The following is a 15,230-nucleotide window of genomic DNA, read 5'->3' on the forward strand; positions in this document are numbered from 1 at the left end:
AAAAGTGAAGGTGGGCTTCTTCATCCTGTTGGAGGCCAGATCTGGCATGGCCTGATCCATCACACCCCCTTCCATTTGAAAAGATTATTGACTCTTGTGTTTATTGATTAGATAAGTTTATTAGTAATTAATTGATAGCCAGCACCATCCTCCAACAGAAATTCCTTCCCTCATCCATGCTGGACATGGCTGAACCGCCCCACCGTACTCTACCTTTGGGGAAAGCTCCAAAGAGGCCAGGATTCATCTGGAACAAAGAAAAATCAGAAGTTATTTTCTGGTCCATCTGTTCCCTAGATGTTATGTCTCTGTAAAGGTCATGCCATTTGGTGAACATGTGATATTACAGGATGGCTTGATGAATCATATTTTAATAGGGAGGAGCTGCCAGCACTTTTACAAGTAATGTTCTGTCTCTAGGTAATATTTGAGTCAACAAAAAGTTTTAAGTGTCCCTTTTCAACTGGCTTTGTCTTTTCTGTTTTATTTAAAGGTATGACATTGGCATTTGCAGGAACATATTTATTGGTGAATTTTGCTCCAAATATAACTCAGGCTGTCTCAGCAAGAACAGTACAGTATTACATTGTTGGCTTGCAGTTCCTGGTATATGTGGTAAGAATTCTAAAATTCCACTATTCCTGAAGTGATATTATCTAGACCACATGTCTGCAGATGTTAGAGAGCTAATACAACTTTTTCTTCTCAGTGCTGATAACTTATTAAAATTAAAATCTTTTTGACCAATACCAAAGTATTTGAAATTCTAAGTCAACAGTAGAAGCCTCTTCCAAAAAGTCCTCATTGAGATCAACAGGTTGTCTGAGCAGGTATGATCCTGAGAGACATGTTAAAAAGAATGAAAAGAGCTGATACAGGCATTTGAAACCATTAATCGGGATGCTTATTTGGTACAGTGATTATAAAGGTGAGTGTAAAGAGAGAACATGATTGAAATGGTTGATATGTAGCTTGTTACAGAATTTGGCAAAGATTGGAGAGTAAGAATACGCTAGAACAGGCAGATAGTAAGAAGACAATTGGGATAGTATTGCTGAGCATTTAACCATGATTTGGATTGGTAAAATAGTTGTAAATTCAATAAAAAAGAGTCAAAGTATACAGAATCATGTAGTCTTAGAATTAGAAATGACCTCAAAAAGTTGTCCCGTGTAGTCCTCTGCTACTAAAAAAAGCAAAACAGTGTGATCCTAATTTATATGCCTAGTATTTAAAAGTGTGACATTGGCACTTACAAGAATATGTTTACTAGTTTTGATCTAAGTGCAACCCAGAACAGTATAGCAGCAGTTCCTGAACTATGAATTCTGTTTATCTTACCATCTCTGACATATAATTTGGACCACTGGGACACAAATATTCATAGGTCTTTCCTATTTATAGTCCCCCTCTTTACTCCTTTCACTTTCTCTTACCCTGTAAAGATACTTAACTTTACCTGTTTTTAAAACATACCATTTAATAATCTTTCCTATTTCCCTTCTTCCCTTCACCACCAGAAACTGTATTCATATAGTCCACTCTTGCCAACCCTGTCCACTCTCTGAGCTCCATCTGCTCCTCTCCTTACAACCTTGTAGATTAGTCCCCACATTTTGCCATGTGGAATTGCTTTTTTTGCTCCTGACACCCTTGAACCTTGTGCTGCATCTGCTGTCTGCCTCTTCTAGAATCCCCTCCTTCCAAATCCAGACTTATCTGTCCTTCCCAGGCCTCTGCTAAGCGCCAGGTCTGCATTCTCTTTTGTCCACTTATTACTCATCCCTGTTTGGATATTCCATGGGTTTCTCAAATGTCAACTATCTGAAATTGACCCAGTGCCCCCAAAACTCACTCCAATATTTTGTGTGTCAGTCTCCCATACTGGAAATTTGAGCTACACGTAACTTCTCTCACACCCTCATTCCCCACTCTACCTCCCATCCTATTGGAAGTTTTAAAGTTTCTTGAACTTAACCCTTCTTTTATATTCCCATTGCCTTTTCATCAGTTCAGGCTGTCATCATCCCTTGCTCAGACTATACCAGCTGCCTCTTAATGAATCTGATTCCCTTGCTGCTCATCATCAACACTGTGGCTGGAAGTATTCTCCAAAAAGAGAGATCTGCTGAGTTAGTACACTCCAGCCACATATCCCAGTGCCACTCTGTCTGCAGTTCCCTCTGCCAGCAGAGTCCTAGCTCCTTGGATCCACATCTCCATGTCCTTGCAAATCCCTCCAAACTAGCCCTCATGGGCACAGCTCAGATGGGGTATCTTCTGTGAAAGAGCATATTACCAAGTAAATTGCTCCATTTTCTGAGCTTTCTAAATGATACATTATGTTTTAATCACCTGTTTTCCTTTCTATTCTATTCCAGTAGACTCTGCACACCCTCTTGGAAGAATCATTATTGGTTTATAAATAGGTCAGCTATCAGTCATAATGCCCTGCCTATCGAAACACCCGTTCTTGATATGTTATGGCCCTGATTTTTATTCTCAGGACTTTGATTTTACCCTAGCTCTGTCACTTCTCACCTCCTCCCCTAGCCCCTGCTCCCCACCCCAACCTTTAGTACTGGGCTCTTCCCAACTCAGATTAGCCTTCCCAAGGTCATTTGGACTTCATATCTTCCACCCACTCATTCATTTTCCTGTCTGTCCACCAAACTCAGTCCTTTAACTATCAGATTTCATCCATCAGCTATACACACTAGAAGTTTTAATCCCTGTGATTTACTTCTGTTCTTTAAACTCTGTTGAATATTTCATGACAGTCCAGGCTTGAAGTCCTACCAACGCATTACTACTTTCTGCCTACAGGCAAAACAGTCTTCATCCAGTAAGAAAAGAGTGACATAACCTGTGATCAGAAAATTAATAGCCCGAGTCAAATCCTTTGGAGATTAAAGAATAAAGATCAAGTCTTATTTCTGGAATAATTTGCATTGCTTCATGATGATGTGTCTTGTATTAACACCAGAGAAAATATTTGAAAAGAACAAAGCCTCATTTTATTAAACCTTATATTTCCACAAAAATACTCTGAAATTAATTACATTTTGTCATTTTCCAGAGTCAACTCTTAAATTCATTCATTTATTTATTCACTCATCCATTCAACTGACTAGATACCTTGGTTACAGAGAGGAATTCCTGTAGCAGGAATTTTATAGTACCAGGAGAGACCTATACTCCAGGAAAATCCTATAAGAAAGTATATTTGAAAATAAATGCCACACAGAAAAAAATGTAGCTAATTCTAGGTATTTATAAAATAGCACAAAATAAGTCTTTAATAAGGTCACATTTGAACAGCACTGGATGTTGGATTAGACTCTAAGGGGAATAGGTTCATGTTATATTAATGTGGAATTTAATCCATTATATATAGTTTCATCTCTAAAGACTTTGGGAGTGATCAATTATAGAGGAAGTTTCACTTAAGAGGAAGTTTGGTTTAAATCTGTTAAACATCTAAGTAATTAACATTTAATCATCAGGTGTGACAGATTCAGTGCTCTTTCTGCAAAGTGTGACTACAAAGATCATAATTACGCAATCAAGACTACTCTTTGACAAACATTCATCTGTTTATGTATTACACTGCATATAAATACAGCACCAGAATTGCTTTTCAGGACTGATCAAATACCTTATAAAATTAATTAAGATATTTAATATTTTAATAAGTTTTGCATTCCTCAAAACAGGAATTGTAAAATGGCGTTGCAGGCTGGGTCATACCATCCCCTTACCTTACATGTTACCTGGACAGATGGGTGTCTGTTTTATCTTCAAGGTTTCCATTAAGTGGAAACCTCACAGCAGCAAGTCCCAGGAACTTGTCCTCTAGTCTAGCACTCTTTTGCAAGAGGATTTGAGAAGGCTGGTGTAGGCTAGTAGCAGAAGAATGAAGTGCCCTTTGTTCACCACTAACATAACTTCTCCCCACCTGTCTGCCTCATATGGGTAGCTCCCCTCATTGATACCTGCCAAAAATAAAAAAAAAAATGAGTGGGGATTCAAGCCCAGACTGGCTTGGAGAGAAATGGCATAACAGGGCCCTCTGTGGAATCCATCATCTCTGTCAGCAGGTTAAAAGCCAGAAGTCTTTGAGGAAAGAGATAGGTTTAATTTTGTTAGTCTTGTATGCCCTAAGTTTATTTGACCAAAGAGTCCTTTTCCAAAGGATCTTTTTTGAGTAATTCATATTAGCATGTTCTGCAGAGTCCACGTGAGGAAATGCAGCCCTAAGCCCCAGTTACTTCATGTTCTTTGGCAGGCTTGATCATAGCCATTTTGCCCACCCAGATTTTCCAAGAGACTATTCAAATTGAAACCTCTGTAGTGAACATAAAATCCTTCACAAAACAATCTGCATGGTGCTCATTTTAACTCCTCTGGACAAAAAATTAAATGAGCAGAAGCAAGGACCAAACCTGTCATTTGGGGTAATCCTATTCCTCAAAGCTGATTATTAAGTCAAACTTTCTGGCAATGTTCCTTCACAACCCACTGTCAGGTGTTAAAAACCTGAAAGGAGAAAACTGCATGGTTTTATAAGACATCAGTGTTGCTTTGTTTTCTGGATGCAAACAGCACCCGCGTGCCTGCAGTGCAGTATACCATACTCATGGAGCACCTGAGCTGTGCATAGCTTGGGCTGCAGCCTGTGCTTTACCTGCTTAATGACCCTATATTTGGGGCACCATTATCCTCTCCATCTCACGGATGGGGAACCTAAGGCTTAGAGAGATCCAGTAACTTGCCCGAGGTCATATAAATGTGAAATGGGAGAGCCAGAATTCAAAACCAAACTGTCCTCCACGGGTGGAGGTAGGGACACACTTCTCTAAACCCCTCTCTATGCAGAATTAACAAAGCTGATTACCAGGGATCAAATCTTTGTCCAAACTTGACCTAGGAGAGAATATGCAGGGCCTATTCTTTTGGACAAAGATGCTGTATCAAAGGCTATGCTTCCAAGAAACATCTTGGTGAGAGAAAAGGAGGTAAACTCATGCTTGGATTTTTGTACCGGAAGTGGAGCATCCAACAGGGGAAGCATATCTGTCTTTGCCACATCACCCCTGAACTGCCAGTGCCCTTTAAACCACTGAAAACAAGGTGACTAGTGCCTCTAAATCTGAATAGACTAGAGAACCAATCCAGAAAACCTGAAGTCCTGGAGGGAGAAAGTCAATTCAGAAAACTCATCCCAAATATTCCATTCCTCTGGAAAGATTTCAGGTAACAGAACCTGAATTCATTTTCTGTTATTCTATAACAAATTGTCATAAACTTAGTGACTTAAAATAACACAAATTTATGACTGTAGTTTTCTAGCTCAGAAGTCTTACTCAGGTCTCACTGGGCTAGGTAGGCTATGCTCCTTGCCAGAGCCTCCAAGGGAGAGTTTGTCTCCTTGCCTTTTCCAACTATTAGAGGTCACCAGTGTTCCTTGGCTCGGGTCTTTCCTATGTGGCAGCTCTCTGACTGCAGCAGGGAAGGTTCTCTGCTGTCATGGACTTGTGTAATTATGTTGGACCACTTAAATCATCCAGGATCATCTCCCCCATCTCAAGGTCCATAACCTTAAATCTGCAAAGCCTCTTTGCCATATAATAGCATGTGGCCACAGGTTTTGGAGATTAGGACCTGGACTTCTTTGGGGAGCCATTATGCTGCCTACTGGGGCTGCATCCATTTAACCCCCAAGCCTCAATTTCTTCACCTGTAAAGTGGGGATAACTATAGTTTATACCACCTAAAGTGGTTGTCAGGATTCCATGAATTAGTACAAGTAGAGAACAGTTTGCAGCATGCAGTGGATGCACAGTAGGACCTGCTAACCTCAGAGATAGCAGTCAGCAAGGCAGCTCCTTCTTGGGGCACAACAACCATGAAATTCCATCTTCTTTAATATTGATATTTTGAAAAAAGTTATTTAAAAAATTAACATTAGTTCATACAGTTTGAATATTATATTCCTGGGACTTGGCACAGGTAGAACCCAAGTCAACTATAGTTATTCTGTGAAAAATGAGAACTCATGCTTTATTTATCTGAAGCCACAAATATAAAATTTGCAAAAACAAAAGAAAGAAAGAAAAAGGTCATACATGATCTTTAGAACTTAGAACCAATACCCTCATTACGCCACCCCCCAAATTAACAGCTGGCATGCAACTAGATATAGCTACCATGCTCCATGCTTTAGTGCAGGAAGAGCTTTCTGGCTTCCAGCAACGAATACAGCACTGCTGTGAATAATCCATGAAAGCATCAGTGTGAAATGGAAGCCTGTGCCTGAGGACACCAGGCCAAGAGGGGCCTTTTAACTGGTAGTGAGGAGCACAGAGATTGGGACACCCAATGTTTTGATGGAAGCTTTAGGGAAGACAAAGAGATGGTACTCTAACAACTTTTGCAGCGCCACTCAGTTGAATTAAAGGCCCAGCAAATGAGTCCTACAAGGAAAATGAAAATAATTGGCTTACTTTACTAGGAGAAGAAAAGTCCAAAGGATGATTTAATCTTCCATATTAGATGAGAAGCTTTTTAGAATGAGGAAGATATGGTCCTATGGCTTCCCATGCCCATACAGGATTAAAGGAAAACACAAATCAATAAGTAAAACCTTGAATTCAGACAGATTTTAATTGATTTTTGGAGGGCTCTGTCAGTAAAATGCGATCCTGGTAACAGTAAAGTCCTTAACTCCAGTGATTTTTAAGAAAAAAATGTAATGATGTACTTGTCTGCTATCAGAAAATAAGACTTCACATTTGATTTCAATCTAGGGATTCCCATCTATTATCAAAAAATAATAATAGCCTGGCTTCTGGTTATCTTAAAGGCTACCAAAAAATGTTTTTAGTGTTAAAACAAAAATAAGGGGCCTGTGGTTATGGCATGCACGAGGCACTAGGTTTGACCCTCGGCCCCACATAAAAATGAATAAATAAAATAAAGGTATTATGTCCATCTACAACTAAAAAGAAATATCTAAAAAAATTTAAAAAAAAAACATTTTCAAAACTACACTGGAGTTTTTTCTTCTTAAGGGTAGGAAAATTTCAGAATTTCAATTACTACTTATTGAACACTGTTTATTAGACAATGTTTTATTTATTTGCAAGTTGTTTATAATAAATTTAAGGTGTGTTTTACTTATTAATTTCATAAATATTTGTTAAGAGACTGTGTACCAGGTCCTGGAGATAGAGTGGCAAACAGGACAGATAAGGTCCCTCTTTTCATTGAGCTGGCATTCCAGTGGAAGAGGTAGGCAAGAAATATAGAGTATATGAACGAGAAATATACCAGGCGATGGCATAGCGGCCACAGCAACCTAAAACTGTGGGTGTGACAGGATGAATGACTGGCTCTTTTAGATCAGAGTAGTGAGGAAAGACCTCTCAGAAGAGATGATATTCTGAGAGCTAAGTGACTAGAAGGAGCCATTGTGCCAAGATCAAGGAAAAGAGTCTTTTAGGCAGAATATAGTTAGTACAAAGGCCCAAAGGCAGGAGCAATCTGAGGATTTCAGAGAACAAGAAAGGAAAGAAAGGAGGGAGGGAGGAGCAAAAAGGAGGAAGAGAAAAATAAGGAAAAAAGAAAACAGGGTCCTTGCAACTGGCCTTAGTGGACCATCCCAAAGCAAGTGGTACAAACTTGGGTCCAAGAAGTTGGTTGGGGCTTTGTGATCCAAGAAAAAATTTGGATCTTAATCTAAATGGGATAGAAAAACCAAAAGAAGTTTAAGCAAAGGAATAACTGGATCTAATTTTTATTTTTACTTCCTGTGTCATCCTGGATGAATTTCATTAGCATAATGCATAGTGAAAAAGCAAACAAGGGAAATGATCCCACATGGATAAAATCCAAGCACATATGAAAATAAACATGGTGTTTGGGAATATATAAAAATGTGGTAAACAATAAAGAAAGTGAATGGTAAATGCAAAGTGCAGTGTAGTGGTTCCTGGGGTGCTAGAAGACTTCCAAGGTATTGGTAGTTTCTGTTTCTTAGATTGGGCAGAAGGCACATGAATTCTTGATATATTGCTACATATACCCAAAATGTATGTCATACATATTCTCCTCTGCAATTTAAATATTTCATTATCCCACTTGTATGTTTAAATGAATCTTCGGGCTGCCAAATGACTGGCTTCTTGAGAAGCAAGAGTAAAATCAGAGACAAATTGGAAGATTATTGCAGTAGTCCAGAGAGAGCATGGCGGAGGGTGAAGAATGACAGAGGAGTTTCTGGCTTGTACAACAGAATGTATGGTGAGGTCATTTACTGAGGGGCAAAGGCCCCAGGAGGAACAAATTGAAAAGTAGGGAAATCGAAATTTAAGTGTTGCCCATATCCATGTGGTATGTCTACTAAACACACACATGGACATGTCTAGTAGTCACAGCATGGTGAGTCCCGGAGAGCTAGATTTGGGTGTCACTGGTGGATTGGTCGTGTGAAAACTCTGAATCTGGATGGCTGGGCTCCTTATATTGTTCTATGTTTATAATTGTCCCTGGGAACATCAGTCACCCTCAGCTCTCATGAAAACTGTTGGGAAATCAAAAGAGAAAGAAGTGTGACATTGTGAAGATTTTGTATAGAATAACTTACTTGCATTTTTTTCATTTCTAGATTTTAGAAATGTTAATTTTCTGCATTCTTCTATATTTCCTTAAAAGAAAAGGAATGACACATATTGTGATTCTGCTTACTCTGGTGGCACTTTTAGGTAAGGGGATATATTGTATTCTTATTCTAATTAACCCATGTTAAGTCATAAATAAGTTTGAAGGAAATACTTGGGCATTCTATTACTTTCATACTGTTTCTATTTTTCAACTCTGATCAATAGAAAGAAATTGAGTCTAAAGTATACAGAGTATGCTTTGCACACCCATTATACTCACTTGGGACATATTTAATTCTTTATAAAATATACTTAAAGACTTTTACTCCTTGGTAATTTTATGTACTGTATAAAAACTTGCAAATTTTTTAAAGCAAATAATCAAAAAAGATTAAAAGAATAAACTAATGAACCTAATTTAAACTTTTGGGTCAGGAATCAGTTAACAAGATCTACCTTGTTTATGTATTTTTTAAAAACTTTAAAATATAGCTAAAACGAAGCATAAACATAAGCAGTATGATTTTATAAATACCATATTTCTTTCATTCATTTTTTGCCAACACTTTTACTTCTTTTACCAGAGACTTCTTATAGGATTTGAAATCTGATACTTAGATAACCCAACATATTTTAATTTATCATCCCTCCTTTCACCCTCTCCCCAACACATATTCACATATACCAACACAAGGAGATATTGCTAAACATTTGGGAAATTCCTTTTCCAAATTTTATTTAAAACCCTTTCTTTACCTCTTCTTTGCCAATAAGATGACCCATATATCCTGTATTGTTGGCTATAACTGTACATTATACTTATACCATTGGACAGGCTATAGCCCTATGTAAATGAGGTACTGGGGTTTTCATTTTTCCATCTCATCAACTAGTTCTCTCCTTTGTATTGGAGGATTTGTGTTTAAGATGGTTACTTTTAGAAACAAATTCAAGTATGGTGTTGATCAAGAGAACAGAAAGGGAAATTTATTTCTTTCCAAATTACCAACTAGGGAGAACAAAAGCAAATAACAGAAAGAAAATGTACATTAAATAGGAAATATTGAAAATAAATCTTAAATAGGACAAAATTAGAAAATTAAGATCATACATTATCAATCATGAGCATAAATGTAAATGGCCTAAGTTTACCTAGTTAAAAAAGAAAGATTCTCAAATTGCACTTCAGAGAAACTCTTGGATAGATATTGAAAAAGATTCTGAAATTGAATTCAGCCCATTGCCCTGGGTACAGCTCTGTGAGAGTTATTGAAATAGACACCGCCCAAGCCTTTGGGGTGCTTCCTTCACCAATACCTCTTCCTCTAACCCTAACCCTGCCATGATTAGTCACTGAGCATTAATGCAGGGAGCCTCAGGCCTGTACCCTTTCTGATTGGCCTTATTGGTTGTGAAACATTTTGGCTGTATTCATCAATTTTTTCTAAAACAAGGTAGCTCAGGTTGAAAAGAGAAGAAATCAGGGATTAAGACATTACTATCTAAGTTAAAACAAAGATAGAAAACATTAAACATAACAAATGGGAGTAATCAATTCAGAACATCATACATAAGATGCTATGAAAAATCTGCAGAGACATTCAAAACTACATTAATAGAAATATAAGGAGAGTAGAGACTTAGCACAGGGAAGATAAGTAGATGTACAAATACATCAAGATAGGGGATCTGTATACTTAAAGTCATACTAATATCTAATATTGAACTCCACATCCCGAAAATAGAGAATATGCCTTCTTTCCACTGCCCGTATATCATTTACAAAAGTTGATTATATAATTGGTCACACACACACACACAAAAATCCTTGATCAATTCCAGGAAATTGAAAGAGTACAGACCACATTCTCAAGTCACAGTGAAATAAAAACAGAAAATAATAACAAAAATAAAAACCAGTAAAATCTTCCCACCTGGAAATGTTAACAGTACTCTTAAACTGCAGCTGGGCAATGTAGAAACCAAGACTTAATTGCAGCACATTCTTTTTAAATTACTGTGAAAACACTTGATATTAAAACTTACAGTTAATGACTAATGCTGTATTCAGAGGAAATTAATTGCTTTTGATGCAAAGTGTTCAGTTCAAGAAGTTAGAAAAAAAAAACACTGAAATAAAGCTAAGAAAGGCAGAAAGGAGCAATTGATAAAGGCAAAAACAAATGAAATAGAAAACAGAAAAACAGTGGGTTGAAAAAAACACCCAAAACCAGTTCTTAAAAGACAGTTAATAAAATAGATCCTCCATCAGGAAAAAAATTTACAAATACTCGAAAAATAGAAATGAGAGATGAAGGGAAAGATAGGTGTATACACATACATTTAATACAACTTAAATTACTCATTTAACTTATGTAAAACTTAAATAAACTGTATTTTTTAAGCAAAATAACCATGAAGAAATAAATGAGTTGTTAAAAAATCACATTCTAAAAAAAGAACCAGGTCTAGACAGTTCCAAAGGTTCAAATCTTTAAGGAACAGATTATTCTGATGTTGGTGGAACTATTTGAGGACTTCAAGAAGAAAGCCTTCCCTCTTTAAAATATAATCAGATAAATACTGATTCCAAATCTGAAGAAGATAATACAAATATAGAACACCCTGAACTAATTTCACTGCCAACTATTGGTGGAAAAATCCCAAATGAAATATATTAGCAAGTGGAATCCAGAGCAAATCACACTTCATGACCAAGTGATCTTAATGAAACTGGTTCTTTTTCTTTGTAACACAGCAACTTGGTATTTACATTCTACATGTATGTTTAATGCATCGTTTTTGAGCTTATCTTCCTTGCCAGGTTCAACTCATGAAGATAGAACATGTCTTTTATTTGTACTATATATACTCTACCTAGAACTAAGCCAGTGAGCACACAATAAGCATTTGAATTAATTAACTAAAAAAGTATGAGTCTTTAAGAAATCCTCATGTTAATGAATCAAAAGGGAAATATTAAGATGTCGGTCAGATGGTACAAACTTGCAGTCATAAGACAAATACATTCTGTAGATCTGATATATAACATGGTGCTATGGTTATCAATACTATATCACATATTTGAAATTTGCTGAGTGTATATATTAAATGTTCTCACCATATACACAAAAAGATGGTGGCTGTGTAAAGCAATAAATGTATTTTCCAACTCAATTGTAATAATCATTTCACTAGATATGTATAGCAGATCAAATATACAGCACCGTACACCTTAAATTTATCAATTTTATTTTTCAATGATGCCACAATAAACCTGGGAAAATGCATAAAAAATGGAAATGTGAAATGATCTCAATAGGTGCTGAAAAGTCGTGTTGAAGTTTATTCATTCCTAATTAAAAAAAAAAAAACCTTAATAGTGAATACCAAAAGTGTCCTCATTACCATAAGAAATGAGAAAGAAAGATGTCCACTCTTCACAGTGCTCATCTTGCTCCTTGAGTATTTTACAGTGGTCATTAAGGACTTTTACAAGGAAAAACAATTATGAAAACCATGTGGCAACTTTGAAGAAACTATGTATAGTATCATATAAAATGGAAGAAGTAGCCCATGACATTACTCACCTGTGGTGTGATTGAAAGTACACACAAGGCAAAATCTGGGAATAGACTAGAGAAAGGGAAGCACATACATGGGAGGTTTTCTTTATCGCTGCTATAATATTGGTTGTGTGACAGATGTAAAAAAAAAGAACTGAAAAAGAAATAGAGTAATCAGGAAGAAAGAAATCTGGCTTCTAGTGAGTTCCTTTCTCTATATATACACTATACACATACATATATTTCATATATTTGTTTAATTATAAATTGAAACATAATTCTGTGTATTTATGGAATATAAAGTGCTGCTATGATTTATGACTATCATGTGGAATAATTTAATTGGCTAACGTATTCATCACCTCAAATGCTTACCATATTTTGTGATGAGAACATTTGAAATTTACTTTCTCAGCAACTTAAAAAATGTAGACAAAATCTCAGTTAGACAGGAGAAATACAGTGAGGAGACTTGGGTGTGTGGGTGGTTGTTCTCTCGTGTGCTGGAAGTTCTATTGCAGTCTCATGACCTCCTTTTTTAAAGGAATCTGAAGCCTCTTAGCACAGCTCTTCTGGCAGGGCAGAAAGCTGCAAAAGCTGGGAAGTCCTGCTCTGTCCTTAACATATTCTGGTTGTCAAAGCACAATAAATAAATGAAATATTGATGAATCTAAGAAGACATTGATCTAGGATCTGGTCATCTAGGAAGTCCTTGGAACAGGATGAGGAACTAAGAAAAGACTGAAAGGGCCAAATATCAAAGACTGGGCCAGCGTATGTTGGAGGAAAATGGTGATGTTATGTTGATGAAAGCAATATGTTTATTGATGAAAATTAAGAAAATAGAGAAAGATACAAAGAAAAACATTAAAAAGCATGTCATGGGGCACAGCAGCACAGTACAACAGTATGCCTGGTATTCTCTGCAAGGCAGTTTATCAGGATATTTTAGAAGCCTTCTCAGTGACTGTCAACACAGTAATTCCCCTTCAGGTAATTTTCCAAAGGAAATAGGCAGAGTGATAGACAGATTTATGTTCAAGAATATTCACTGTGGCCTCATTTTAATAGTAAAAGAAAATGGATTCAATTCAAATATCAAAAAAAAATAGGGAATGGTCAAAATAAATTGTACATTCACACAAAAGCATTCTTTACAGCAAATAAAGTCAGGCTTTAGAAGAATACTTCATGGCACAGAAAATATTTAATTGTAATGGAAAATAGATTCTAAGTAGTGTATACCATATGATTCGCATGTTATGATACATTAATACTTACGAATAGAAAAAATAATGGTGAGTCCAAATGTTAAAAATGATTTGGGAGCAAGTGTTGAAATTACAGATTATTTTAATTTTTTTCCCCCAGGCTTTTCTGCACTTCCCACTTTTTAAAAAATGAACATGTACACTTTTACAGATATTCCCAGTGCTATAGATAACAACCAACAGTATCTTAATGTGGTTTTTTAGCCATTTTCTCTGCATACATAAGTACTTTCTATTTATATGTATATAACATTAGAATTGCATGTTTCAAAATTGCATTACAATTTTTTTATTTCCACCTATCCACATCAGTCCCCCTACAAAAAAATCTTCAAAGTGCCTGACACCGTCCTAGAAACAACTTGCAGTTACAATAGTGATTAATCACTTGGTGACTATGTGCTTTGACAACATAAGGATTATAGAAATTGATAGTTTATCAGTTGAATAAATAATTTTAGTTTTGCTTTTGTTTTGTGTTCAAGTATAATTTAAAATCAGATTGTGGTTAAATCAGATGACCTTTAAGGTTCTTTGAAATCCCAAGGTTCTGAAGCTAATGGAACAGTGTGTTCAACTCCTTCTCGGTTAATTATCCCTTTGGGAGACCTGGCTATTCAGACCACGAGACTATAGCCATGTTATGCTCCAATTTCAGGCAAAGTATTTTAGGAGGAAATCAAGGTCCCTGGAGAGCTGACCTACAAACTTAAGCCTCAAGTGACACACAGATCTCTATAGATATTTAAAATTCCTAGATTAGCTAAGACATGACTATTGTCACAATTAATCAGATATAACATCTGAAATATGTAAGAAGACTAGGTCAAAAGACATTTGAAGATAGAGAGGGAACTGTTTTTTTTAAGGCCTCTTTGTTCTGATTGGGAGGGTTGCTTTTAGAATTTATCACCTGGTCTCCTCTGCTTATTAAGACTTTTAACTGGAAGAAAATGCCTAATTTTGAGTGTATCCTAGAGTCCTTCAAGTTAAAGTACATTCTCAGGTTTAGAAAAGAAAATTATGGGAGGCTTTTTATGGTTGACCTTCACCTGCTATTTTAAACACATTCCTTATATATATCTAAAAAGAAATAATACCTTTCCAAAAACTAAAAGGAAGAAAGTCAGCTATATTGTGACCAGGTAGCTCAACAGCAACAAAGGGAATATTTCTCCTTCACTTGCCTTTGCCTTATAATTATTTGTTTTCATCTAAAAATTATTTTTGAATTTTCTATGGATTTCAGTTAAACCAAGGAATTATTTTCAACAGTAACTTCAGAAAGAAAGAAAAGCACTAGGTTCCTCCTACAGAAAGAATCGTGGGGAGAAGATGCTCATTGCTTTCACAATGATAGAACCTGGTCATTTGTCTTAATTGATATTCAGAACCTATGAAAAATGTGTTTGTGTAAGGATGGGTCCCTCTTTAGCACAGAAAATAAATGGATATTGTTTATGGAAGTCTCAGATTTATGGTTCACTCTGAGAAATGACACTTCAGCTGTGGTCCTGCTTCCAATTATTGTCTTTGTCAAAACCCATTTTTAATGTAACCTCTAGGCGTGTCCTAACAGAAAGGCTCACACATATACTTCAGGCAAGTCTCAGGAAATGAGACTTCCCACTTCCCTGTCTTCGCATCTATTTGGCCTTAAATTTTTCCTATAGTTTGATAGTTATTTCCCCACGAATGTCAGATGGACAGTCTGAACCTTCTCACCTCCT

At 36.4% G+C, this 15,230-nt stretch overlaps 1 protein-coding gene across 1 annotated transcript in view; it reads left to right on the forward strand.

Moving 5' to 3' along the window:
- Nipal2 (NIPA like domain containing 2) overlaps positions 1 to 15,230 on the forward strand; it is an 80,701-nt gene that overhangs the window by 53,398 nt on the left and 12,073 nt on the right. The window contains exons 5-6 of the mRNA XM_047563436.1: positions 494 to 615; positions 8,669 to 8,765. Of these exons, the coding sequence (XP_047419392.1) occupies positions 494 to 615; positions 8,669 to 8,765 (219 nt within the window). The remainder of the gene's footprint in view (positions 1 to 493; positions 616 to 8,668; positions 8,766 to 15,230) is intronic.

This window comes from Sciurus carolinensis, chromosome 1, assembly GCF_902686445.1.
Source record: "Sciurus carolinensis chromosome 1, mSciCar1.2, whole genome shotgun sequence".
In the NCBI taxonomy this organism is placed as follows: Eukaryota; Metazoa; Chordata; class Mammalia; order Rodentia; family Sciuridae; genus Sciurus; species Sciurus carolinensis.